Source organism: Lagopus leucura, unplaced genomic scaffold (genome assembly GCF_019238085.1).
Source record: "Lagopus leucura isolate 7727_CA_CO unplaced genomic scaffold, USGS_WTPT01 Super-Scaffold_1, whole genome shotgun sequence".
Classification (NCBI taxonomy): domain Eukaryota; kingdom Metazoa; phylum Chordata; class Aves; order Galliformes; family Phasianidae; genus Lagopus; species Lagopus leucura.
Genome location: NW_024962250.1, coordinates 8,390,557 through 8,415,534, shown reverse-complemented (window position 1 = coordinate 8,415,534; position 24,978 = coordinate 8,390,557). Strand labels below are relative to the sequence as shown.

At 39.9% G+C, this 24,978-nt stretch overlaps 1 protein-coding gene across 4 annotated transcripts; it reads left to right on the top strand.

The window, feature by feature from the left end:
* The first annotated feature begins 790 nt into the window (after window positions 1–790).
* Window positions 791–24,568, top strand: EHD4 (EH domain containing 4). Of its 4 annotated transcripts, XM_042865824.1 has the most exons (7): window positions 4,248–4,559; window positions 5,219–5,270; window positions 7,390–7,566; window positions 10,183–10,280; window positions 14,878–15,290; window positions 17,481–17,645; window positions 20,169–24,568. In XM_042865824.1, the coding sequence occupies exons 3-7, from the start codon at window positions 7,418–7,420 to the stop codon at window positions 20,703–20,705; spliced, it is 1,362 nt and encodes a 453-aa protein (XP_042721758.1). In that variant the 5' UTR covers window positions 4,248–4,559; window positions 5,219–5,270; window positions 7,390–7,417; the 3' UTR covers window positions 20,706–24,568. The 4 variants fall into 4 exon arrangements, with proteins under 4 accessions (XP_042721739.1, XP_042721758.1, XP_042721748.1 ...); XM_042865805.1 differs by lacking the exons at window positions 4,248–4,559; window positions 5,219–5,270 and adding an exon at window positions 791–1,072; XM_042865814.1 differs by lacking the exon at window positions 5,219–5,270.
* The last annotated feature ends 410 nt before the right edge of the window (window positions 24,569–24,978 follow it).

Genomic DNA, 24,978 nt, shown 5'->3' with positions numbered 1-24,978 from the left:
TTGGGAAGGAGAGGGAGCACAGAGAGAGGGTAACAGCCCCCGTGGAAGTGAGAAGGAAAGAAGGTAAATAGCTAAAACTGTGGGTCAGTAGGCTCAGTAAGGTGCTGGGCCTGCCAAAAGGGATTTAGATTATAGGGATACTGCAGAACAAACAATGATGTCAGATGGCAACACAAAGGAAGCACTTCCAACGTTCTGTTTAAACACAGATTCAGAGGAAAATCCCCATTTTTTTTTTCTTTTAACTGGGAAAATGAGCTTTTATTTATTTATTTATTTTTAAGTGGAGAGAGAAAAGAAAGTATTCATTTTACGGATATCCTCCATGTCTTGGCACATTTATGTATTCTGTTAAAATCTATTCCAAAATGAGTGGAAAAAATGATCCTCCCGGACGGCTGAACGTGCTACCGAAACCTACGGTTGAACTGGACGGCAAAACACGAATGCCATCGGGGGAATTTCCTCCGCATTTAGGACAGCACCTAATGCGGCAGCGGAGCGGCGGCGCTCGGTGACACAGAGAGCCGTCAGCAGGGAAACACGAAAGGCATCCAGACGGCTGAGCTGCTAGAAGAGCCGCTTTTATTGCGAGGGCCCTCAGCATCAGCTCCGCAGCCGAGAAAACCTTTAATTTGCTGGGGGCGGGTTTGTTGGGGCGGCTCGGTTAGGGCCATGTTGTAGGCTACAGCCACCTCCTCCCGCCCAGGCGCTCCCGGCCCTGGCGCCGCCTCCCCGTCGGGCAGGGCCGTGCCGGGGGAGGGACGAGCGGAGCGGCGCTGCGGGCAGAGCGGTGCGGTGCGGAGCGGAGTGGAGTGGCAAGAGGCGGCGGGATGTTCAGCTGGTTGGGGAAGCAGGGCGGCGGGCGGGAGCGAGGAGTCGGCGGCAGCGACGTGGTGCAGACGGTGACCGGAGGGCTGCGGGATCTCTACCTCCGCAAGCTGCTACCGCTGGAGGAGCACTACCGCTTCCATGAGTTCCACTCGCCCGCCCTGGAGGAGGCTGACTTCGAGAACAAGCCCATGGTGCTGCTGGTGGGGCAGTACAGCACCGGCAAGACCACTTTCATCCGGTAGGTGGCAGACCCTGGCCCGTGCCCCGCAAGTGGGAGCCGCCCCGGCCGAGCCCCGCTCGCCTCCTGCGGGCTTCGCCGCCCAAGCAGGTGCTGGCGAGGAGCTGGGCGGCGTAAGATGCCCCGTGCTGGGGATGGGGCTGCTGCCGGGCGTGCTCGGTGTTCTGTGGTTCTTCTCCCAACTTCCCGGTTAAGGAGGTTCTCTCTATTTCACGTCGTGCTGGCAGTAACCTCGTTGGGTACTTCCTGTTAACTTTTCTCAGAACTGGTTTGCGTTAAAAGGCATCAGTCATCAACGACCGTGTAACCTTATCTCCACCTTTTCTTTCTCCTAAATTCAAGATGTAGTTGGTACTTTCGTAGTGTTTTTGTATCTTTTCCGTTCTCGTTGTGAAGTTTGCGGGGATTTTAGGAAGCTGCAGAGTGCCTGCGTTTATCTTGGTGTGTTTGTCTCATGTTTCATTTTGGTATCTAAAGATGGGCTGTGAGAAAGGAGGATACAGGCTCTTTAGTGGGATCTGTTGTGATAGGACAAGGGGAAATGGTTTCAAAATAAAAGAGGAGAGATTCAGCTAGAATATAAGGAGGAAGTTTTTTACAATAAGGGTGTTGAGGCACTGGAACAGGTTGCCCAGAGATGTTGTGGATGCCCCATCCTTGAAGACGCTCGAGGTCAGGCTGGATGGGGCTCTGAGCACTCTGATCTAGTGTGGGTGCCCCTGTTCATTGCAGGGGAGTTGAACTAAATGGCCTTTTAGGGTCCCTTCCAACTCAAACAATGCTGTGACTATATAAAGATCGTTTAGAACTCTGCAGAAGATGCTGAGAGGTCTTCGGGCGAAGATTTAACCTTCTGTAAAGGATACAAATATGTCCCTTTCAGTTCAAAAGGTTACTGCCTGTAACACTGTTTCTCTTTGCAATGTATGGCTCCCTCCCTCCTGCTCTGCAGAGCAGAGTTTGCCTTTGCTCACCTGTGCTATTTCAGATGTTTGCAGAGGCATTTGTGTTCCCTTCCTGCTTGGCAGCTGCATGGGAGCTCTGGGCTGAGTGTGGCTCTCTGATGGGTACTGAACTCCTGTGGACACACAGAGCAGGTTTGCATTAAAAATAGAAGTGGGGCTGTCACTAAAAGAAGGGAAACTCAGTTTCAGGATCCCCAGTGCTAGCTGAAAGGAAGTCTGTGTTTGTGGGCTGGGTGACTTAGGTTTTCCTAGCATTTCTTTAGACACCCTGATTCATTTTCACTGTTGCTTGTGCTCACGTGATAGCTGTGTTGGTGGTCTGGGTGTTTCCAGAACAGATTGCCCAGAGAGTTGGTGGATGCTCCATCCCTGGAGACGCTCAAGGTCAGGCTGGACTGGGCTCTGAGCACCTGATCTAGCTGTATGTGTTGCTGTTCTTTGCAGAGGATATTGGCTAGATGGTCTTTAAAGGTTCCTTCCAATTCAGTGATTCTGTGATAAATCATAGAACACCCCAATTGTTCCTACATGTGTGATGAGGGCATGGACAACCTGGAGATAGAACAGGCCAAAATACTGTGCACCTGAACATGTGCCACCTGCCAGCTGAATTGCTGGGTCATTTCATAGAATTTTTTTCCCTCTCCTGTAGCACTTTGCCTTGGATGAGAATTCGCATTCTTCCTTTATGGGCATTCAGAATTTCTGTCCTTTACAGGTGCCCATGTTAAGTACTGGGATTAAGTCAATATGATGGTCCTCAAGGTTGTTCACAAGTGCTTTTGGTGCCTTTGCTTTGTAAGTAACATGTTACCACTTTAACCATAAAATACGGAGCAATGGGGCTAACTGGTATTAACATACTGTCTGGATGAAGAAGGAAACTTCATTTCCAAACATTTTACCCTAATTTCCCACCGCAGTGAGACTGTAGTCATCTCTGCTGGGATAGGAGGTCTGGACATAGTTGAACCTTCTGGTAAATGTCAACTGAACTTGACTGACATAAAGGTTTCAAATCTGTTTTCTCATACTTCTTATTAAAATCTCTGACTGAATGGAAGAAGCAATTTCTTTTACTGTGTTGTGCCCTTCTTTTTCCCCACCTACCCCTTTCATCCCATCCCTATTCAGGTAAATCACAGTGTGGTTTCGTTCTTCACGGGATGCTGGAGATCTCAGGAATTGACCACTGAGACCCTGTCAGTGACAAAGCAGTTCTTAGTTCTCTGCAGGCCGACCTCAACACCAGCACATTCCCAGAGGGCAGATAAGCATTCATTACATCAGGGTTTGCCATGGAGTAGATAACACCTGTAGATAGCAACTGGCTGCAGCAGGATAGAGAAACAATTTTCAACAGCAGCAGTTTATAACGATAGTATAGAGATTATGTTACAGCGATTGATATTCAAAGTCCAGTTCAGAGGGTGATTTTTCACGGGAAAAATGCCATAACCTCTCAAGATTGTTGTAATTCAGGGTTAATTTTCTTCAGAAGGAAGTTAAGACCTCATCTCATTTTTCCTTTTATTGTTGCCAGTAGCCTTTTGGCAAGCAAGCGTTACTTTAAATCTTAACTAAAGCAACTTTTTGCTTCACCTTTCTTCATTTTATAATCAGAAGGACACGCTTGGTCTATTTCCGTGTTTGCTGTCACATTCATATGTGAATCCACAAATCTGTTCTGCTGGTGATTATTCATTTCAGTTTTAGTCATTGCGTTTACCCAGCACAGTGTAATCTGATTTGGAAATTATCGTGAGAACTGTACATTTTCATGGCTCAGACACATCCACCCAGTTCCTTCCACCAAATCTTCATGGAAAACACTGTGCAATGTGCAATGACCATGTATCCCAGGAGATGGAAAAACAATCACGGTCAGCCCCTCTTGTTTTTATCCTTGATGCTGCTGATACGCTTTGCACTAGGAACAATGTAGTGAAACCAGGAGGTAGAAGACTCCTGGTTTCACTGAGTAAGATGTATTATTATAACACCATTTTAGTCAGGTATCTGACAGTGCTGACAACTCAAACAGCAATACCCAGGCCCAAGTGGTAATGCTTGTCTGATTGTTTTTTTAATAGGGTGGGAGGATGTCTGAGTGCCAAGTGCTTATCTCTGTAAGCTACTTGGCACTGTACCTATGCAGCTTCTGGAATGCTCTCAACTTCCCATGACTGCTTCAGAGTGGCAAAAGGAGGGACAGGAGAAGAGAATGGTTGTGCACCAGAGACAGGGGTCGTCTATGCAAGTCTGTAGTCACTGAGCTTTTACTTTCCTTCCCACCATGCATTGAACTTCCAGGGTGATACGTTTAACTTATTAACATCTTCTCTTTGAGAAGTGTGAGAGACTGAGTGTTGGGTTTTTCTTTCTCACTTACTTTCTTTTTTTTTTTTTTTTCTATTGCTTTCTTTCTCTTGCATTCTTCCATGCACTTACTGTGACTGTGATGAGGAAAACCAGAAGTGAATTCCTCAGCTTGCCAGCTGATGATCTTACTGTGCTCAAAGGTATTTATGCAGAGATGAAGATGGTAAACTTTCTTCTATTTACTTCAGCCAGAGCTGAATTCTGAGAAAGCTCCCTATCCTAGCAGTAGTATCTGGTGTGCAGTTCAGTGTATGGCAAGAATGGGCAGCATCATTTTTTTGTTGGAGTTGACAGGGAGAGGCCTTTATTTCTTTGTTATTTAAACAGAATGAAAGCACAAAGGAGAATGCTTCTGAACTAAAGCAGGGGAGATTTAGATTAGATTTTGGGGAAATTTTTCACTCAGAGGGCAATGAGGTACTGACACAGGCTGCTTAGGGAGCTGTAGGTGCCCCATCCCGGGAGGCATGCAAGTGCAGGTTGGTTGGGGCCCTGGGCAGCCTCATCTGGTGGGTGGCAGCCCTGTCCACAGCAGGGGACGAGATGATCTTTAATGTCCCTTCCAACTCATTGTATGATTCCATGATTGTATGAATTCTTGTACTGCAGCAAAAATTTCCTGCTGGTTTTATGTTCTTAAAAACAAAACAAAACAAAAAACAACTGTGGGGGATTTGTGGTATCATGTAGAATGGAGGAGAGCAGCCCTATGAAAAGAGGCTCAGTTGGTCTTTCTATACATCACACTGCATCCTTGCCCACTGCTCATCTGTTCAACTAGCCTGTGTTTTTTTGTTAGCGTGGCTGAACTGAAGCGTGCAGACTTTAGATGATTATCAGCATCCGCCACTGTGAGTAATCATTGCTATCTCTGGAACCTTGTGAACTGGTTTCCCGGAGTTTGGCTATAGATCTGGCCAAGGGATGTAGACAAATGGTTATTAGTGCAGCAGAAAGGTTATAGCCCAGGTGAAAACAAAAGGAGAAGAGCAAGTTCCTCGAGTCAACAGGATGTCTGCTGTTTGATCCAGACTGTCTTTGGAGCGCTCGCTATTTTTAAGCATTCTTCCTGTGAATCTTTTTGAACTCCCTCTGGTGAAAATTCCTGAAGAGGGCATGTGGTCACAGATACTAAAAATCCAGGTAGTTTCCTGTGCTAAAATCACACGCGATACAAAGACATTTGCAGCTTTTTAGCTAATAGAACGCTGCTCTTCCCTTTTGTGTGGCTGAGTGAAAGCGGTATTTTCATAATGAGAGGAAGTGTGATATAGTTTGTACCGCCAGCACTCAAGATCTTGGGGGTTTATTTTAGGCTGTCCTGATTCTGGATGTGCGTCTGTGAGCCAGCGCCTTAATGGAAAATACCTGCCCTGCGAAGTGCTTGCTGTCTGCTAAAGAGCTGTGCCAGGCATAGCACTGGCTGCTGGGTGGGACCCGTATTTAGAAGGAGCTCCTGCCTTCCTGCATTGTCACCACTTCAAGAGTCTGGCTTCTAAAGCAGCATCTTTGAAGTCAGCATGGAAGTATTGCAGCTCCATAGCACTTTGTTCATATTTGTTCTGTGTCTCAAATACACAGCTGATTTGAATTTACACTATTTTTTTAAGTACTGAGCTGAAAAAAATGCATGTTGAAAATTTTCTTTGCAAAAAAAACTCTTTGAAAAGTTTGCAAGTGTTGCATGTGCTGGCAGCCTCATGAGCAAGATACGAGATAATTTTTTAGTCATGTAAAAGAAGACCACCACTGAAGGTTCGTCATCAATACCTGCCAGTTTCATGAGCTTTTCTGGTTGAGAGCAGTGATCCTATTAACATGGAGGTGTCCTAGCCTGCATATGGATCCCCTACACAGATGTAATAGAATCATCAAATCATTAAAGTTTTCAAGGATTCTTAAAGGCCATCTAGACCAAATCCCTTGCAATCAACAGAGACACCTACATCTAGATCATGTTGCCCAGAGCCCGATCCAACTTCTGTTGAGTGTTTCCAGGGATGGGGCATCCACCTCCTCTCTGGGCAACCTGTTCCAGTGCCTCAACACCCTTATTGTAAAAGACTTCTTTCTTATATCTCATCTGAATCTCCCCTCTTTTATTTTGAAACCATTTCCCTTGTCCTATCACGAAAGACCTGCTAAAGAGTCTGTCCCCTTCAAGATGTGGTTCCTTGTGATTCTGTAGGATCTGGGACTTCTTTTGTGTGCAATTGATTCAGTATGATGTTTTTCACTGCTGCTCCGGCAGCTTCTTGTCAAGTCTCGACTTGCTGTATCAGACTTGACCCACTGTCTACATGCAATCTGTGTCTGTGAGCAGATTGCTCACAAGGGATGCAAGATGGTTTCTATCCAGCATTTCATCCAGCATGATCTCGTGCCTCTAGTATGGTTGTTACCTTTAGTCCTGAAGTTATACGTGTCTAACTTATTTAACAACAGTTTTCTAATATACAGGCCAGAATAAAAGCCCTTTCTTCACTTCCAAATAAAAGTAGGTATATGTTTCCTAACTGTGTTGTCTCTACCTGTGTAAAGGTGAGTTGAAGTTAGTAAAAATCCTGTGTTGCGACAGAGTTCATTGAATGGTTAGATCTGTCAGCAAGCTGATGCTGCTCATGTGCTGTGTTTCAAACCACTCCCTTTCAGTACTAGAAACTCTTGTAAGGGTTGAAAACATGGGCAAAAGAAAGTGATATCTTTTAGCGTAAGCTACAGTACTGTGATCTCTGATAGAAATATCCATCTACTCATAAAAGAAACTGGAATTTGATCTTTTTAACTTTTCCTAGCTAATACAAACATTGAAATGAAGATAAAAATGCAATTTTATGGTTCTGTTGTGTTTACTAAATTTATGATTCTGTTGTGTATATCCTTAGGAATTTTCAAGGGCATTGTAGTTATTGACTTTAGTCTTATTGCTCAGTCATTCATTCTGTTACTTTATATATTCTCCATCAATAGATACCTGCTGGAACAAGACTTCCCAGGCATGCGGATTGGTCCAGAGCCTACCACAGATTCTTTCATTGCTGTGATGTATGGAGAATCAGAAGGAAGCGTTCCAGGAAATGCCCTGGTTGTTGATCCTAAGAAGCCATTTCGTAAGCTCAGCCGGTTTGGAAATGCTTTCCTAAACAGGTGAGATCTGATTGTTTGCTATCTTTTGATTTTAAGTCTCAATTTCTACTTAATTCTACTTTCAAGCATCAATATTGCTTGCCAAGTCTTTTTTGCTGTATTCGTTTTGAGCAGTATGAAATAAATGTTCAAATAGGAGCACTAGCTTAGAGCTGACTTGGTTTTAAGACACTGTGCCAGCTGGAACTCAGGATTAGTTTGGACACAAATTCCTTTGCTCGATAAAACTAATAGATAAGTACTGTTATTTAATACTATAGTTATAGTACTTATAATAGATGATAGACAAATGCTATTATTTAAAAACTACCATCCAAAATACAGAAATATCTACTTCCTTTGATACTGTCTTATTCCTTTAAACTGATCTCATACACTGGAGATTTTTCAGAAACTTTTTAAAGTTGTGAATTGTAGGGATATCTGTAAAAAGACCTGTGAGAAAGTGATTTGTTTTGATGGCTGGAACAGATGAAGCTGGTTTTCAGGCACTGCAGTAGACCAGAATAATAGCAGTATCTTCTAGATGCTTGCTGTGCATTTACAAAAGTTGTTTGGGGGCTGTGAATGTTGCAATAGGTAGCTTAACTCACCATCTAAATATTTCCATTTGGAAGTTATTAATAACTTTGTCCGTAGTGTGTGAGTAATCACCATGTTTTCTTCCTGTGTTTGATGTGGTTTGACATGGAGGTCTACTTTTGTGAGCTAATTAATCTAAATTGGTTCTCTCTTAACAATAATCTTTCCTGTTTGGCTGATAAACACTGGCATATGTGTTAAAAGTTTATCATGTACAGTTTTATCTTTTGCTGTGCATATTCATGGAAGAAAGTTTATGGCTGCTCATGGTCAGCTTGGCTATCAGTTTTCTGAGAGATAATATCAGCTGTGGGAAGCTGCAATCAGCTTCAATTTTAAATATTGTCTTTGGGGTCCCTTTTCTGTGAGATGACTAGCTAAGTTCTGTCCTTTCTCATCATTGTGCACTAGGTTATCTATGAAAACAGCTGATATAATCAGACTGTGAATGGTGTTTTTCACCATAAATAAGTATTTACACTGAATGTTTAATAATGCTACATCTTTGTTTGAATGAAAGGGTTTTGTTTTTGTTGGGTTTTTGTTTGTTTGTTTTGTTTTTTTTTGTAAACCATCAGTTTAGCTCATGGTGTCAGGCTCTGAATCATATGCAAGCATAGGTTATTTACTGGATAAAGGGATGTACATTCAAAGTATCTAGCTAAATTATTCAAGTACTTTCAGTGACTGTGATATTGTTATACTGCAATGCTGTAAGCAACCTTATCTTCCTCAGCATTCACATTAGCTCCTTTGTCTTTGTTTTGCAGCTGAGATGTAGTTGCCTCTTTCCCCAGCACCGCCCTCAGTCTGCTGCTCTGATCGTATTGCTGGTTATTCAAAACTGGCATCTCATTTCTTTCCTACTTAGTTGAAAATGCCCTACACTTCATTATAGTATCTTCAGTAAGCCCCACTGTTCTTACTTTGCTTTCTCATGGCAGCTTTTTATTTGACTGTCCAGTTTGTCTTCTGTGGTAGAGTGCAAGCTTTGCAGAGGCTGGATTACACTGTGCACCTGTCAGTATAGTCTTCAACCACTGCCCCATAAGAAGATTAAACTCTTATGCAAATCTCTTAAAAGCAGTTCATGATGAAGGGAGGTAAAGTTTCTTGTTTTTTTTTAATCATGAGTTATTCCAGAAGCATCAGAATAATTTGAGTCTTACATGTGAGGTGTTCTGAACCTGAGGGAGATGTAACTCTCAGAGGCTGTGTGAGTTCTTATTTTTCATAATACCATTACTGAATTTGTGTCCTGTCACATACATAGGAGATTATTACTCTAAGCGCATTGTCTGTAATTTAAACTTTCAGTTCTGATAGTATGGAAGCTTTTTCTCTTTAAATAGTATTATTTTATATATATATATATATATATATATACACACACACACACATATATATATGTATATATATAATTATATATTATATTTTATATAATATATTTTAAATAGTATTATTTTAATAGTATTTCTCTTTTTAAGATAAGTACTATTTATTTACATTCCTCTGCAAAAGCCATCCCAGAAGGTTGGTAAGGTAGAAGCAGTCGCCATTCAACTACTGCCAGAGCAAATGAGGGCTGACTTGACAGTAATTTAACCATATTGTCTGCGTGGCTTTCCATCTACTTCCTTTCTCTTTTGGCTATCTGAATTTAAGCAAAAATCAAAGAACATGAGTCATCATTTCTTATATATGCCCATCTGGATCCTAGCAAAATGTTTGTTTTATACAGTGTGATGATTTTTGGTTTTCTGAATGTTACATGGATGGCCCATGTTTTCATCTCTTTGTTTTGTTTAGTTTAGTTTTGAAAGTGTGGTGACAAATATAGGAGTAAAAGGGTTCACTAAGGACTTCAAAAACTTTTTCCCCCTTTCCCCTTTTCTGCTTTTCCCTTTTGCCTTTCATTTTTGTTTAATATCATTTAAGTCTTCCTAAAAGCTAATACATAGAGTTCTCTAGGTACAATTTATATATAAGCTAGAGCTCTTTGGTAATATTTATTTCTCTCCACCTTCCTGCCAGATTCCTGTGTTCTCAGTTGCCTAACCAGGTGTTGAAGAGTATCAGCATCATTGACAGCCCAGGTATCCTCTCTGGAGAGAAACAGCGCATAAGCAGAGGTGAGTTGCAGGAGCTGAAAATAACTGAGCACACTTGCTACCGAAGATGGTCTTTGAATATTTGATTCTGCTTTGCTGCTTTGGAATCCAATTTTCTTTATATTCCTCCTTCTTCATTTCTTAATTTAAGAGGAAGTAATGCTTGGCAGTATTCAAGTATCTGCTGCCACTTCAGTAACAGTATGGCAGTGAACGTGAAATATTCAGAAAATGGAAGCATCATTATTATCAGCCATTGAAAAAGTGAGTGAGTGAGTGACAAAATTTAATGCTGTCAGGGATTGCCAAGGAAGCACCAGATTTGATGGGCGCATGGAATAAGGTTGTGTTTTATTTGAGGGTCAATTTCTGAACAATATGGTATGTACCTTAATGGCCTAATTGGCCTGCCCTTTGATGCAGTAGATTTTCACATAGGCAGTGCTTGGTCATAAGTTTAAGCCCTTCTTATCTATTGACAGGGTTTTAATTTGACTAGTTATATTTAATTAAGATGTTTTTCAATGTGTTAGGGATTTTCTCAAATACATAACTTGGGATAATTCTTCAATAAAAAATGTGATTCTGCTGGATGCTGTTTAACTTTAGCCAGCATGGTTGTATCATAAATGAGGTTTGGCAGTCAGCATTCCTGGTGTATCTGCACCTTGCTTTATGGAGCTATTACATATGCACTTATTGCATGCTGTTTTGTTTAGGCAACATTGTGCTTGCCTGTGTTTGAAATATTTTGTAGTCAGATATGTTTCCTTTATACGACTTCCAAATTGCTTATGCAGATCTGGTACTAGTGGTTTTGTGGAGTGCAAATTTGACTTATCCTGTGATGCTGCACTGCATGGCCTGTCTGAACTGCTTCTAGAATGACTTCAACATATGCTAAATAAGCCTAGTTTATTTGAAGTTTGAATTGGTTAGATTTCCTTCTTAAATCAAGGAATACGAATAAAAGCAGATTCTACAGGGTATTTTCTGTTGTCCTTAAATATGCCTGTATCAGACAAAATTCTGTTCCTAACTGAAGTAAGGCGACAGCTTGTGCTCTTTGCTGTTGGAACTGCCATTTCCTTTCTGAAGGAATTTGGTTACAAGACTTAACCATGGGTACTCTTTTATTTGCTTGCCAGGAAAGCTCTAAACATACCTGGAGATTCTTTAGCAGAATTTCTTTTCTGACAGCTTCAGACTTTTGTATTTTGAAATTTTACAGGGTTTTAATTTTTGCTTGCTTGTTTCTTTTTTTAGTCTTCATCATCTTTTTATTTCTTTTTAAGGTTGTTTTGCTAATGAAACTTGATGCTATTTTCTAAAGGATATATATATATAAAATGAGACTTTTCATAATCTGGCAATGGAATGTGACATGAAATAACACCTCAGAAGTATCATTATTAGTTGCTTTCTATCCTGTACATGATTGGTACTTATTCACATCTGAGTTTTTCAGTTAGGTTTCTAGAGGAGTAATTATAGAATCGTTTCAGTTGGAAGAGACTTTTAAAGGCCATCTAGCCATCCTCCCCTGCAATGAACAAGGACACCTACAGCTAGATCAGTGTGTTCAGAGCCCCTCCAGCCTCACCTTGAGTGTCTCCAAGGAAGGAACACCCAGGAAGTTTAGCTTTTTTTTTTTTCTGGCTGTGTTTTAGCATGTTTGATGGAAGAGTAAAAACCATTCTCAGGTTACAGGACCTCAACTTCACTCTTTTCATCAACAAGCGCATATCAACTTTTAATTTCAAAATACAGGAAAAAAGTGAAGGGACTGCAGAAGTACGGGTGGTGCATTGCTTTCCAGCTTGTTATATTTATAGTCCTGGAAAGATGACAAAGTGGCCAAGGATGAATTGCTTTTTGAAAAGCTGATTGCATTCTGAGGGATCAAAAATGTGCAGTGGGGACAGTATTCAAAGCTGTGTTTTTTTTCTGATGCACCTTTCCTGTTCCCGTCGTCAGAAGGAATATTTGCCCGAAGCTTCCTGCCTGTCAGTTCACTGTCTGTGTAAGTGACTCGATGAGAAAGTGCAGATGTGTGCTGGCATTGTCCCATCAGACAATGGCTGTCCCTGTGCTGCTGCCGCCCCGTGAGTTCTGCAGCATCACTGGGGACAAAAGCTGATTTCAGACACAAACGTGGGTACAGTCTGCAATATTTGGAAGGAACAATGAGTGTAAGGAAAGGAGAAAGATGAAGCAACGGCTGCCAGGGTGTGGGGAGGAACTGCTTTGAGAAAGGGAGGAGAATTTGATTCATGGCTGCTACAATGGTTGTCCTCAGCAGGATTAAAGTAATTACTCAGAAAATGTGATGGCTTTTCCTCTTGTAGTGTTCAGGGACCATGCCTCGATGATTTTACTGCAAATGCCATTGAATGCATGGTGACAGAAAAGGAAACATACATTTTTCTATCTGGGAAGCTAACTGGTACCAAAACCTAAGGCAAAAGTTTAAAGAAGCATGGGGAAAGAGCTCATCACAAAATGCAGGACATTGCTTACCTTGCATGTTTTAGAAACAGAATTATTAGATACTCATAATTTTCTCAGTTCTGTGTTATTTCTGAAAATGTAGTTGGATATTAGGAAAGGTGATGCAAAGAACTGTGTCAGGCTTTCCCTGCAGTGATGCACTGTAATCCTTGGGATCTTGCTGCCAACAGGAATGCAGGTTTTCATTGGCATAACTGGAAACTCACTCCAGGACAGAGTTAACAAAAGAAAAAAAAAGAAATTGCATTTTTTGTGTGGGACTAAGCTGCGTTTGAAATACTGGGCAAGTTTATGTGCTTGCCTGTCTCATAACAAGAAAAGAGCAGTAGACTTTTTTCTGGCAAGAGCTGTTCCTATCCAGGTCCAGAATTTGTGTGTTTGCAGGCTTATTTTTATGGCAATTGCTCCAACACTCTGCCTACCCCAGCTTCATGAAGTAAGTGGATATTTTCTCCAAACATGGAGGCTCTTCACTGCAGCATTCATCCATGAGTTACCTGTGTGCTGCTGCTGCAGTAACACCAGCCCCAGGGCTGGAAGAACTGGATGCCCTGCCTGTCCCTGTTGGCAGAGGTTGGGTGCCACCCATTAGATTCTCCCTGATTGTTTCCTGAATTGGAGAAACTCTGGGAGATGGTGTTAGGGCAATCCAGAAATCATTTACTTCGGTCTCCAAAGGAGAAGTCTATCATTTGTCTTAATCTTTGTTGCTGATTGGCACAGCAAATTGACCCCACTTGTACTGCATGATTGCATAGCTATGGGCCTCGTGACTGTTGTGTGTAGGGCTGGTACTTTGCCCTGGGCCAGTAATACACAAGAGTTACATGTTCATTGCTCTCATCAGTGTTTGCAGAGCTGGTCAGCTCGCACCATATATCTCCCAACTTTTTCATCTCATCCCCATAATTCTGTTTTGTTCTCTGTGTCCCTGCTGAACATGTTATGGTCACCTTATCCTGGTGCCTCTGCTGGAGGCACTGGCTCCATCCCACCTGATGCTCAGGATGAGCTGAAGTGTTCTGCAGTGCTGCTCCCTTCCATCCCTTAGCTGGATATGAGGGTGACTTGTGGCTTTACAATATGCACTTGCAAGTAGATGTAACTTCTGAGACACCCTCAGTCTGGATATAGTAGTTGACAGTAGTCTTTGGGACAAACTTTTGAAGAAGTAGCAACAATAGAGCAGCAAAAGGCTGAGAAGCATCTACACTTCTTTCTGAGGGGAAGTGCTGGGCTGGAATACCAGTTCCTGGTCAGAGTTTGCTGTTCCTTACTCAAACAAGATGAGTCGTATGCATACCCAGCCCAGTGCCATATCATTTGTGGTGAGAGCAGATAGAATTTGTCACTTCCAAATTAAAGAGTTCCTGAAATGCTTTTTGATGTCTGCATTAAGCTTTCATCTGCATTTATAAAAGCATTCAGACAGGTGCTACAAGCTGTCTTTCCTTCAGAACATCAGTTTCAGATGGTCAGAACGGTCACTACTGATTTGTGTTCTGTAACCTGTCACATCCTCAAAGCCATCAGCACATCACTTGTAAGTTGGATTTCAGAGTTTGCTGTGGCAGAAATAACAGCAAGTGTTGCAATGTAAAGTGATAGGAGCTTGGAAATGGTTTTTAAATCCAAAAATTTTTGATTGTTGACTTAGGCTGAAGTGCTGCATTTGCACTTGTTAGTACAGATAGATGGTGCCTCCAGAGTGGCTGGCATTAACAGTGAGAGGAGATCCTGTGATAAGAGCCCCACGAAGCTGCTCAGCTCACTCCATGATGAAATCAGAACCTCTGGAAGGAGGCAAACGTGAGTGTATGCTGGTAATTAACAGCAGCATGAAAGATTGTAGTGTGGGCGATGGATGGAAAGGTTGAGGAAAATCAGAAGGGGAGCAGTATTAACAAAAGGTGGTAACAGTGAAATCTGTCTAAAGAAATGTAGGATACAGTTGTTTTGACCTCACTGTCAATTCTTTCCTAGTTGGTCCACCTCCTCTTTTTCTCCAGGGAGATGCTATCATCTCCTTATTCTACACCCCTACCCTACATTCTCTGAGACTCTCTCCTCTGAGCAGAAAAACTGTAATAGTGTATTCTCTCCTCAGGCTATGACTTCTGCCAAGTCCTCCAGTGGTTTGCTGAGAGGGTCGACCGCATCATTCTCCTTTTTGATGCCCATAAGCTGGATATATCTGATGAGTTTTCAGAGGCCATAAAAGCATTCCGGGGCCAGGATGACAAGATTAGGGTCGTGCTTAATAAGGCTGACCAGGTGGACACACAGCAGCTGATGAGGGTCTACGGAGCTCTCATGTGGTCCCTAGGAAAGGTGATCAACACTCCAGAGGTGCTGCGGGTCTACATCGGCTCCTTCTGGGCCCAACCTCTCCGAAACACAGAGAATCGAAGGCTGTTTGAAGCAGAGGCACAGGATCTTTTCCAGGATATCCAGAGTCTCCCTCAGAAGGCTGCCGTGCGGAAGCTCAACGATCTCATTAAGAGAGCAAGACTTGCAAAGGTAAAGATGTTAGCTAAATTAACTGAGGATTTTTTTTTCAGTATGCTCTTTCTCATTCTTCCCAGTCTTTCTCTACCCAGTAAAGAATCAGTAAATTGATTGAATGGTCTGTTTTTCAAGAAAGAAGATGCAGAAGTAAATGGAGGAAATAAAGACTTGTATTGGGAAGCCTCCCTAACTTTAAAGCTGATCATTACAATCAGATCATTCCTAGGCATTTCTATGAGCATAAAATAAAAATAATAAAGGTGAATTCAAAACACAGTGCCTATGGGGCACGCATATCAGCTCAAGAAGGAGAATAAGCTATATATTTTTAGGATAGCAGCAGTGTAATTCTTCCGGTGTCATCTTTCTGCCTTGTGCTCTGAACTTTGATGATTTAAATAATTTAATTATTGATTTAAACATCTTTGCAGCATTGCATGGTATTTTGGGCTCTATTTCTATACGACTCTGTTCTTAAGCCCTTCTTAAACACGTTCAGTAACCCAAAACAAGTGCAAACTGTTAACTTCCTGTCAAATTTGGGTATTAGACAGCATTTTTTTTTTTTTTTTTTTTTTTTTTTTTTTTTTAAGTCCTGTGACTCACTTTCCCATTCTGATGAGAATTCTTCTTATCTTTAAGAAACATACATGCCTGTTGGCACACAGCAGCAAAACTGTTACTGCTTGTCAACTGTAGACATAATATTTATTAAAAAAAAAAAAAAAAAAAAATTCAGAAAAGTATTTTAAACATAAGATCCATAGTACTGCCTAATATTATTTATAAACTGTCGTGGAAATATCCCTGCTTAATCGATTGTCATTCTAGAAAATGTTCACGTCTCCTCTATTAAAAAATGCCATTGTTTTATGTAAAAGCCATTACTTCTTTATGCTGCTTTTTTTTCCTATTCTGTAGGAACTTGGGTGTATCTGCAATTAAAATAAATGTATTCCTTTTAGATAGGAAGTGGTGTTGGATGCACATCATCTACACAATCTATTTTTGCATAGCTGTTGTTTTGTTAAGTCAAATATGATTTTAAGTTTGAATTTAAGACATGCAAAGAAAAACTGGTTATGCTATTTTATTTTATAAGCAAATATATATATATTTTTTTTCAGATTCTATTAGGATTCTAAATGAATGTAGTAAAAGAATGGAACCATCCTTTTCCCTGCATAATTTATGTGCAAGGGTTATACAGAATACTGTAAAACACATTCTGCTGTGGTTTGGTAGGCGTTAATTATACTCACTGCCATATAGGCATCCTCATGTTTTTCTACTGATGCTTTTTTGTAGTAGCCTATCTTCCCCCAGTATTGTCCTGGACCATATTGCTCACTGCCTGGCCACACAGATTGTTCTGTTGGTGAAAGGTGATGGGAGGGCAGCAAGTGGAAGAAATGTATCACTTGGGGAAGAGTGGATGGAGGATCAGTATATGGAATGGATGTTGGTTTATCTTGATCCCAGCAGATCAGAAACTCAAAGAATTCTGCAAGTATCCAAGTGGTTTAGGACTTGTTATCCTAAATCAATGTCTTTACTTATATGATAGAGTCATTTTACTTTTCTTCCTGACACTTTGCACAGCAACCAAGTCATGCTATTACTATAGCATACTGACTGCTCTGTCATCCTTTTGTGGCTACATATATAGACTGTATGTGCTCACTTTTCTCTGAGTAAATAGGTAGGAATACAGTGTTACTTCAATTAGATAGGCAAGCCACTTAACGTACTGGGGTTACTCAAACCATTACCAATTGCTTCTCACAATAATTGGCAAGACAAGTAAATAGTGTTACAGCTCTCCACTGATGACATGGATGGACCATCCAGCTGATGCTATCTGTACAATCCATGAATGTAGCATCAGAATAATATCTCTGTAAAGTGCTGTGCAATACTCCTTCTTAAACTGCACTCAATTTTCTTTTCCTCAAGTGTACATCTTTTTTTAAAAGCAGTTGATTTCATTTTTCCCTTAAAAGGAATGCTTACAGCAGCAAAATCTATTTGACAGCTCTTTCTCTAATTGTGAGGTTCCACAAACAACTGTTGATAATGTTGCCCTTGAGGTATTTTAGGGAGTATATTCTTTGTGCTTACTTTTGTGACCTGGGTGAAGAACAATAATGTTGTTAAGCTTAGATAAGCAGTAGTATTGATTTCAACTTTGCTTCTTCTTAGGTACATGCTTATATCATCAGCTATCTGAAAAAAGAAATGCCCTCTATGTTTGGAAAAGAGAACAAGAAGAAGGAGCTGATCAGCAGGTTACCTGAGATCTATAGCCAACTGCAAAGAGAATATCATATCTCAGCAGGGGACTTCCCTGAAGTCAGGAAAATGCAGGTAAAATGATAGTTTGCACTTACTGAAATCATATTAATTTTCCAACAAGATTGCCAAATTAAAGAAGATAGGACAGAGTGTCTCAGCACGATAGTTTGGAGCCTTCAGGCAAAAAGCAAAGGAGTAACAGAAATGGCAATCAGTTACTCATATTAGAATGACATGGAAGCAGCACAAAATGAAAATAACTGATAATTTCCTTATCGTGTCCATTCATAGATACAAGACTGTAGAAACTGCTTTAAGGAATGAGAACTGACCTTTTAGCCAATATTTTGTCTGTTGTGGCAGAAAATACTAAACATTTCTGAAGATGCTGCAGATAAAATTGGGGTGTCCTAAATATGGGTATTCTACTGCTTTTGTATTGCTAACAGATATTTGGATAGGTGAAGATACCTGTAGTCACACATTATTCATGTTCACCTTCTTCTGTTCTTGCACTCACTGATACTGTTTGCTAGTAACAAAGGAATTGTATTACGTGAAAAGTGTGCCTTAAAAGGTTTGTTTTTTTTTTTTTTTCCTCTCCTTTTGAGATTGTATTATGTGAAGAAGAAAGATAGAAGTTCTTATTTTATACTTGTATTGTTAATTTTTAAGTATGTAGTCTTTTTTTTTTTTTTTTTTTTTTAACTCTGTATAGACTTTTGGCCACTTCCTTTACAGAAGGACAGCTGTTGTGTTATCAATGCTTTTCCATTTATTATCCAAACTTCAGTTCACAGTCCTTTGATCTCCGGTCATTGGCATCTTATATGATGTTTGAATTAGAAGATATCTTCCAAGCTGATGAACTTGAGATGAGGAGTTAGTCACAGCTATGACGGAGAATGTTTTTCAGATGGGCATTTATATATAACTCCCAATTTATGTGGGATATTTAAACACTAAACATATAGAGTGATGGCTGATTATTTTAATCTGTCTATAGGGATGCGCAAGTTTCTTTTATGAATTAAAAGATTTAACTTAGGAGTCAATTGTGTGAGACAGTAACTTGTAGATTTAGCACAAGATTTTCTTAGGCTGAGAAAATTGCTGAGAAAGAATTTCATAATGTTAGGTTTTAGAGGGAGTTTTGCAAGGGACAAGTTGAGCTTTTCTCTTCTTCCCTTTGCCACTTTTGTTCATGATAGGAAATAAGAAATATTACTTCTCAGTTGGGGTACTGAAACAATTTGCACACAACTTTATCATATTAATAGTGTATATCACTAAATTTCAGCAGCAGATGGCAGCAAATGTATACGTGAAAGACCATGTCTGTACTGAGGAAAAAACTGTGAGAAAATAGATAGCAGATTTGACCTTTGCTTTCTAAAATGTATTGTACATAATAAATCTAAACTGCTCAGTTGCCACAAGTCAGGTGACTGTGCATAAATATTCACCTGATTATGCATAAAATTCTGTTTATGATTGTGCATAAAATTCATCTGATTTCAACCTGATCATTGTTGGTTGGAAATTTTTCCTTTGAGAAATCCCAACTTCTTTGTGCACAGGTGAAGTAACTTCTCTGTGCTTCAGGTTTCTATGTTTATTACAGTTCAGATGTGTAGAGGAGTAGCTTTAACGTCATCTGTTTAAGCAGTTTAATGCCATTCTGGTTTGGTTAGGTTTTTTTAGTGTTGTGGGTTTTTCTGTGTGTGTTTGTGTATAGGTATGTTTCACCAAATCACAGAATGGCCCAGATTGGAAGTGACCTCAAGGATCATGAATCTCCAAACCCCCTGCCACAGGCAGGGCCACCAAATTCCCATTTTATACTAGACCAGGTTTCCAATGTACCTCTCTTTCTGGATAGTCTTCTGCATGTAGAAAAATGAAAAATATATTTTTAAATTTTTCTATGGTCTGACATAGGACTTGCTTGGACTTGTGTTGAAATAGGGCATCTCACCTAGTTAAAAATCTCACTGGGGTTAGTAGGAGTTTATGTAGAAGATGGAAACTCAGCAGGAGGAACAAAATGACTTCATGACTTATGGCAGCTCTTTAAAAAACACTGCTGCTCTTAACCCAACTCAACCTAACTTTTCTTTATCGATAAAGGATATTGCTTCATGACCTACCCACAAAAAAGAAGTTTAATCTATAAAATCAGAGCAGTCCTGCAAACTCCTGGATTTATTTTTAACCTTAAGCACTTGCAGTAGGGCTAGGAGGACTAAGGCCCTACACACGTACTTACAACGGAGTATGCAAGTAGGGCTTTAGCCCTGCCAGCCCTTCTGCATACTCCCTTGGAAGTATGCAAGTAGAGAAAAAAATCATCAAATGAAAAGTTGTTAGGTAACATCGTCAAATGCTCTGTTCTTAAGCACTGCCATTTTGAAAATCAGGTTGTAAATGCAGTGTTTGCTTTGCTTCTCTTTCAAGACAAATTCCAGTTTCAGTTATGGAAACTACTTCGAAAAGTTACAAGTTATTTTAACTTGAAATCCATTCCCTACATTTTCATTGTATCGAAAGCTTTTGTAACTACTGTCACCAAAACCTTTTTTATATCATTGACAGGAGCAATTGGAGATGTGTGACTTCACTAAATTTCACTCTTTGAAACCAAAGCTAATTGAAGCTGTGGATAACATGCTGGCCAACAAGATTGCCTCCCTGATGAGCCTGATCACCCAGGAAGAGAGCAATATGCCCACAGAGATGGTACATGGTGGGGCATTTGACGGCACCATGGCAGGACCTTTTGGCCAGGGATATGGAGAAGGTGCAAAGGAAGGAGCTGATGAAGATGAGTGGGTTGTTGCTAAAGATAAACCTGCTTATGATGAGATTTTCTATACTCTATCACCAATCAATGGTAAAATATCTGGGATCAATGCAAAGAAAGAGATGGTGACTTCCAAACTGCCCAACAGCGTTTTGGGTAAGATCTGGAAGCTTGCAGACTGTGATGGTGATGGAATGTTGGATGAGGAGGAGTTTGCATTAGCAAAACATCTCATCAAGATTAAACTGGATGGATATGAACTGCCTGGCACACTACCTCCCCACCTGGTGCCACCGTCTCACAGGAAACCATTGCAGACAGCAGAGTGAAAAATACTAGGGGAAGGATGAGGATTTTGGATATATTTCAACAAAGGTTTTGAAACTACCAATGTTTTAAATTAGGCTTAGATATTTAAACCCTCATAACACAGTTCATGCACATTACTGAAATCAGAAGCAGGGAAATGTTTGTGTATTAGTCCCTGCTGACCATCACTGAGAAATGCTTATCCACAAGTGCCTTGTATAAATCTATCATAATGTGTGATGGTAAGGTGATGCTGCTTCCATATCTTGCTGCCTCTACAACCATAAAGCAGTGAAAAAAATCCCATTTATTGAATAGCTGACCTTCACCAAATGTAAACACTTAAGCAACCACAAGTTTCCCCAAACTATTTATTTTAGTTAGTGCAAGGAAGCTCTAAATGTTACATTCACCTGCCCATACAAACATTTTCTACGCTAAAAGCATACTTCAGATGTTGAATGTTAGCATCTTTTTTGATATATCTTATTTGAATTGGGAGTACAGTAAAAGAGGAGTTGTGGCAGGAGTCTTTTAAGAAGTGCTCAGAATATGACCAGGCTTGTTTATGAGCAGACTGGTTTTAAAACTTCAGTACTTAGAGCTATAAAGTACAAAATATATTTCAATCTGTCATCACTGTGTCTTATCTGAATATCTGCTTCTTCAGATTTGTACAGCACTATATACTCAGTATTATTGTTGAAAGAACAGAATCTCCTTTATTCTTTGCCTTCAGAGTGTCTTTTGAGGTTTCAGTTTAGCTGCACTACAGACAAATTCCTGAATGTTTCAAAGTGAGAGCAGAATGCTTTCATAAGTTTGAAAAAACATAAACTGGTTTGCATTGAAATAAAGCCTCAGATTCTGTTAAGAAAGAAAAGGTGCATCATTCAAAGTCAGCATCTTCAAAGTACCTTGAATTGTCTCAGAAGATTTTCATGGGTATTTAATTCCTATTTACAGGTAATGATACAGATATCTGTATATATTATTTTATATGCTTTTTTTATTTTTTAGGGAAGTTTTTCTCTTTATCTTTTGCCAACACATAGCTGACAACCACCAAAGAGAGACTGGATTGATATGGTGGCAGATTTGAGAGATGGAGCCATTAACAGGGATCTTTACATTAATTGAAATAAAGTTGTAGACTGGCCTCTCCAAATATTATTCCTTTATTGTAAACAATCCACAAAAGGAATAGATGCTTAGTAAACATTCATTTTTCTAACAACGCAATCAAAATGTTGAACATACTGATTTTTATCACTACTTTAAAAGAAGTTAAGTTTCTGGCCCTGTGAACTTTAGTCTTTTGGGGAGGGCCAGTTCTTTTTTGAAGTCACACTTAGCAGTCAGGTTAGGTCTATGACTGGGAGCAAGAACTGACTTGTACTCCACCATCTGTAGTATGAAATGCCCTGCATATCTAAGGTACTGTAACTTCAAGCACTTTTTCTTTGAGTCTCAGTAAGGGTTAGCAATAGTGCCTTCTGAGGTGGAACAAGCCAAAAAGTGTTTTAGCATCCTTGCAGCAGTATTGGGGAGGAAATTAGTTTGAGTGTTGTGTCCAAGTTAAGACTTCTGTCTGATCTGTAGGTGATTTAAGAAGAGCCTCAGCTTTTTCTTTAAATCATACATTTGTAAATTGTCAGTCAGGTTTCATACTTTGAATCTTTCCAGACCTCCTATCTTCCTGCATTTTTTCTATAATGATGTGAAACTACCGTGAAATTTGTGACTGCACTACCATGTGAAAAAAATAAAGCTATTTTAAGTAGTGATGGAAAATCGCCTTCATCTTGCCAGGCATCCAGCCCTGTGTCAAAGATATTCTGGCATAGTTGATCATTCTTGTGGACTTGCTTTCTTTCATATGTCTTAGTTTTGTTCTCTTATCATTCAACTATACCATCTTTATTTCTGTTAGACCTATGTTAGAAGCCAAGATAGCCTTTGTGCATCTCCATTCTCTTCCATATAGCTGTGAAATTTAACTGTGAACCTACTGTATTTCTGTAGAGTAACCCAACCCATTTTCTTTCTAACTTATTTTTGATTGAACACAAGGTATCATATAGACATTGCAAGGGTGTTAAAAGTCAGGCTGCACCAGTAGTGATGTGTGTAGTGTCTGTAGTCAGTGACAAATTTGTGCAATAATGACTACATAGATCAGCATTGCAAGGACGGTTACCAAGAAAAATAAAGAAATCTTGCATATTGTGACCACTGTAGAGTGTGAAAAACTGAAGAAAGTTATTGATCTTCCAACTCTGTCTTGCCTTGCTCTTCTGCTGAATGGGATTCCAGGGTGGACCTGTGAATTCCCACTACATGTAGCTTCCAATGCAATAGAGTGGTGTTGATCCCATGCTAGTAGAAATATCCTCCTGCAGTGAAGGGAGAGGGGCAAAATAGTTTCTCAGTGATTTATTTATTTTTTCTAGTTTTATTCGTAGTAAAATGGACAACGCAGGCTTTTATTCAGACTCCATGAGAATGTGCTAATTTGGACTAGAGGAGACAAATTTAAATGTGTCATTTTGATAAGTTAAAATACTTTGCTTAGATACAGTTGAAATGGTTGGCTCTTTTCCTGCAAGGGGAAGGGGAATACACGAAGCATATATAATAAAAGAGGTGGATTTGCTCTGTTGATCTGGAAGAGTAAAAGCATGCAGAGCTATGCACATAAATATATATGCAGATATGTGGCACCATGCACTGGCGTGTCTTAACAGAGGTCATACTTAGTTGATAGAAATTCAAGTACATTTCACTTGGACTTTAAACTGCAATTTCTTGCATAGCTAAACCAATCTGTGCTGTTGCTCAGGGGATGTAATCTGGATAGTGCTCTGCTGAGTTAGTGAGCCAGTGTGTGGAGTATGAGAAGGGAGGAAGGGAACAGGATTGCTTTCACATGAAATTGTGCTCTAGATAGTTACTGGGAGCATCAATATTAGATCACCTTTGTTGTTTGGTTGATGTTGTTATTAATCTCTTCTCAAGAAAGAGCAAGGTCCTGGCTTTGTGGGTCATTTTATGCTTAGGATTTTGATTACGTTTTCTGTGAGATCATTCAAAACTGCCATGAATTCATCCTGTGAAATCAGTGCTTATTGGTGTATCCTGCTCCTGTAAGCGCAAGTAGAGAGTGCTGCTTTTTAACTCTTCTCCAACTGTTCTGCTACAGCTGTAATTCCCAACCATAATTCTATTCCCATAGAAGTCAGTTAGATTTTTGTTGTAGACTGGAAGAGAAAATGTGGGATAACTGTTCAAAGGTTACAGGGCCTACACTACAGGACAACAAAAGACTTTTAAAACTGTGAAAATTTGAAAATGATGAGTTTGCAAAGATCTTCAGATAGGGGTGAGGTCCCAGTTGTTAGTTAGGAATGGTATGGATAAAAGCAGCAGTATCTATCTGCTCCCTGACTTGAAACATCATTCATCTACAATACTTGAAATGTACCCTCTTTCTTCTCACTTCCTTCCATTCACAATATGCACTCAGTTTGGTGGAATTCAAGCAAAGAATTTGAAGTATATTAGGTAAGTATAACTTAATATAACTTAACATGGAGAAAATGAACATGAACTTTTTCTACTTCACATGCTTACCTTTTCTAATACATTTGTTAAATACCGTGTTTTCCCTTCAAAGGCACTCGTTTATTTTTGAGGGAGTTTGACCTGTGTACAGAGCATTTCACTGTGTCTAATTAGGTAAACCAAGCTCATTGTTATTGCACTTTTATTATACAATAAATTCCTTGCAGATATTGTAATATATTTTAATATGCTTTGTAATCATTTTTAGAAAGTGATGATAAAGAATGCTGATTTAATAAACTAATATTGAACTACCTGACATTTTTGTTTCTACTTTTCTTTCTGAAAGGTAACCTTTCAGTAGCCAGATTTTTTTGTATTCTTCTACTTAAGGCTCATAGGCATAGTAGCTATTTGGCAAGCTGTTTCTCACCTCAGTTTATGTTTCTACAATAGGTTGTGGTTATTCCTCTTCTGCGTCCTTGTACTTGTTGCTGAAAATACTATCTACATCAAGGCTTGGTTCCAGAATCTAAATTTATATTTAAAAGGAAGAAGAAAAAAACAATGCTCCAGCACATATCACTAATTAGCTTTTTATAGAAGAATATAATTTTGAAGTTTCTCAGTGTCCAAGCATGGAATTTTTTTAAAGTCCAAGGATGGAAGATTAATCAACATAGAGGTAACTTCCTGTGCAGAATGAAAGCTCGAAACCTGAGATGGGGG

Coding starts and splice junctions, on each gene's coding strand:
- EHD4 (XM_042865805.1), top strand. CDS start 834: ATGTTCAGCTGGTTGGGGAAGCAGGGCGGCGGGCGGGAGCGAGGAGTC. Junction 7,567..10,182: donor GGAAATGCTTTCCTAAACAG/GTGAGATCTGAT, acceptor CCTTCCTGCCAG/ATTCCTGTGTTCTCAGTTGC. Junction 17,646..20,168: donor CTGAAGTCAGGAAAATGCAG/GTAAAATGATAG, acceptor TATCATTGACAG/GAGCAATTGGAGATGTGTGA.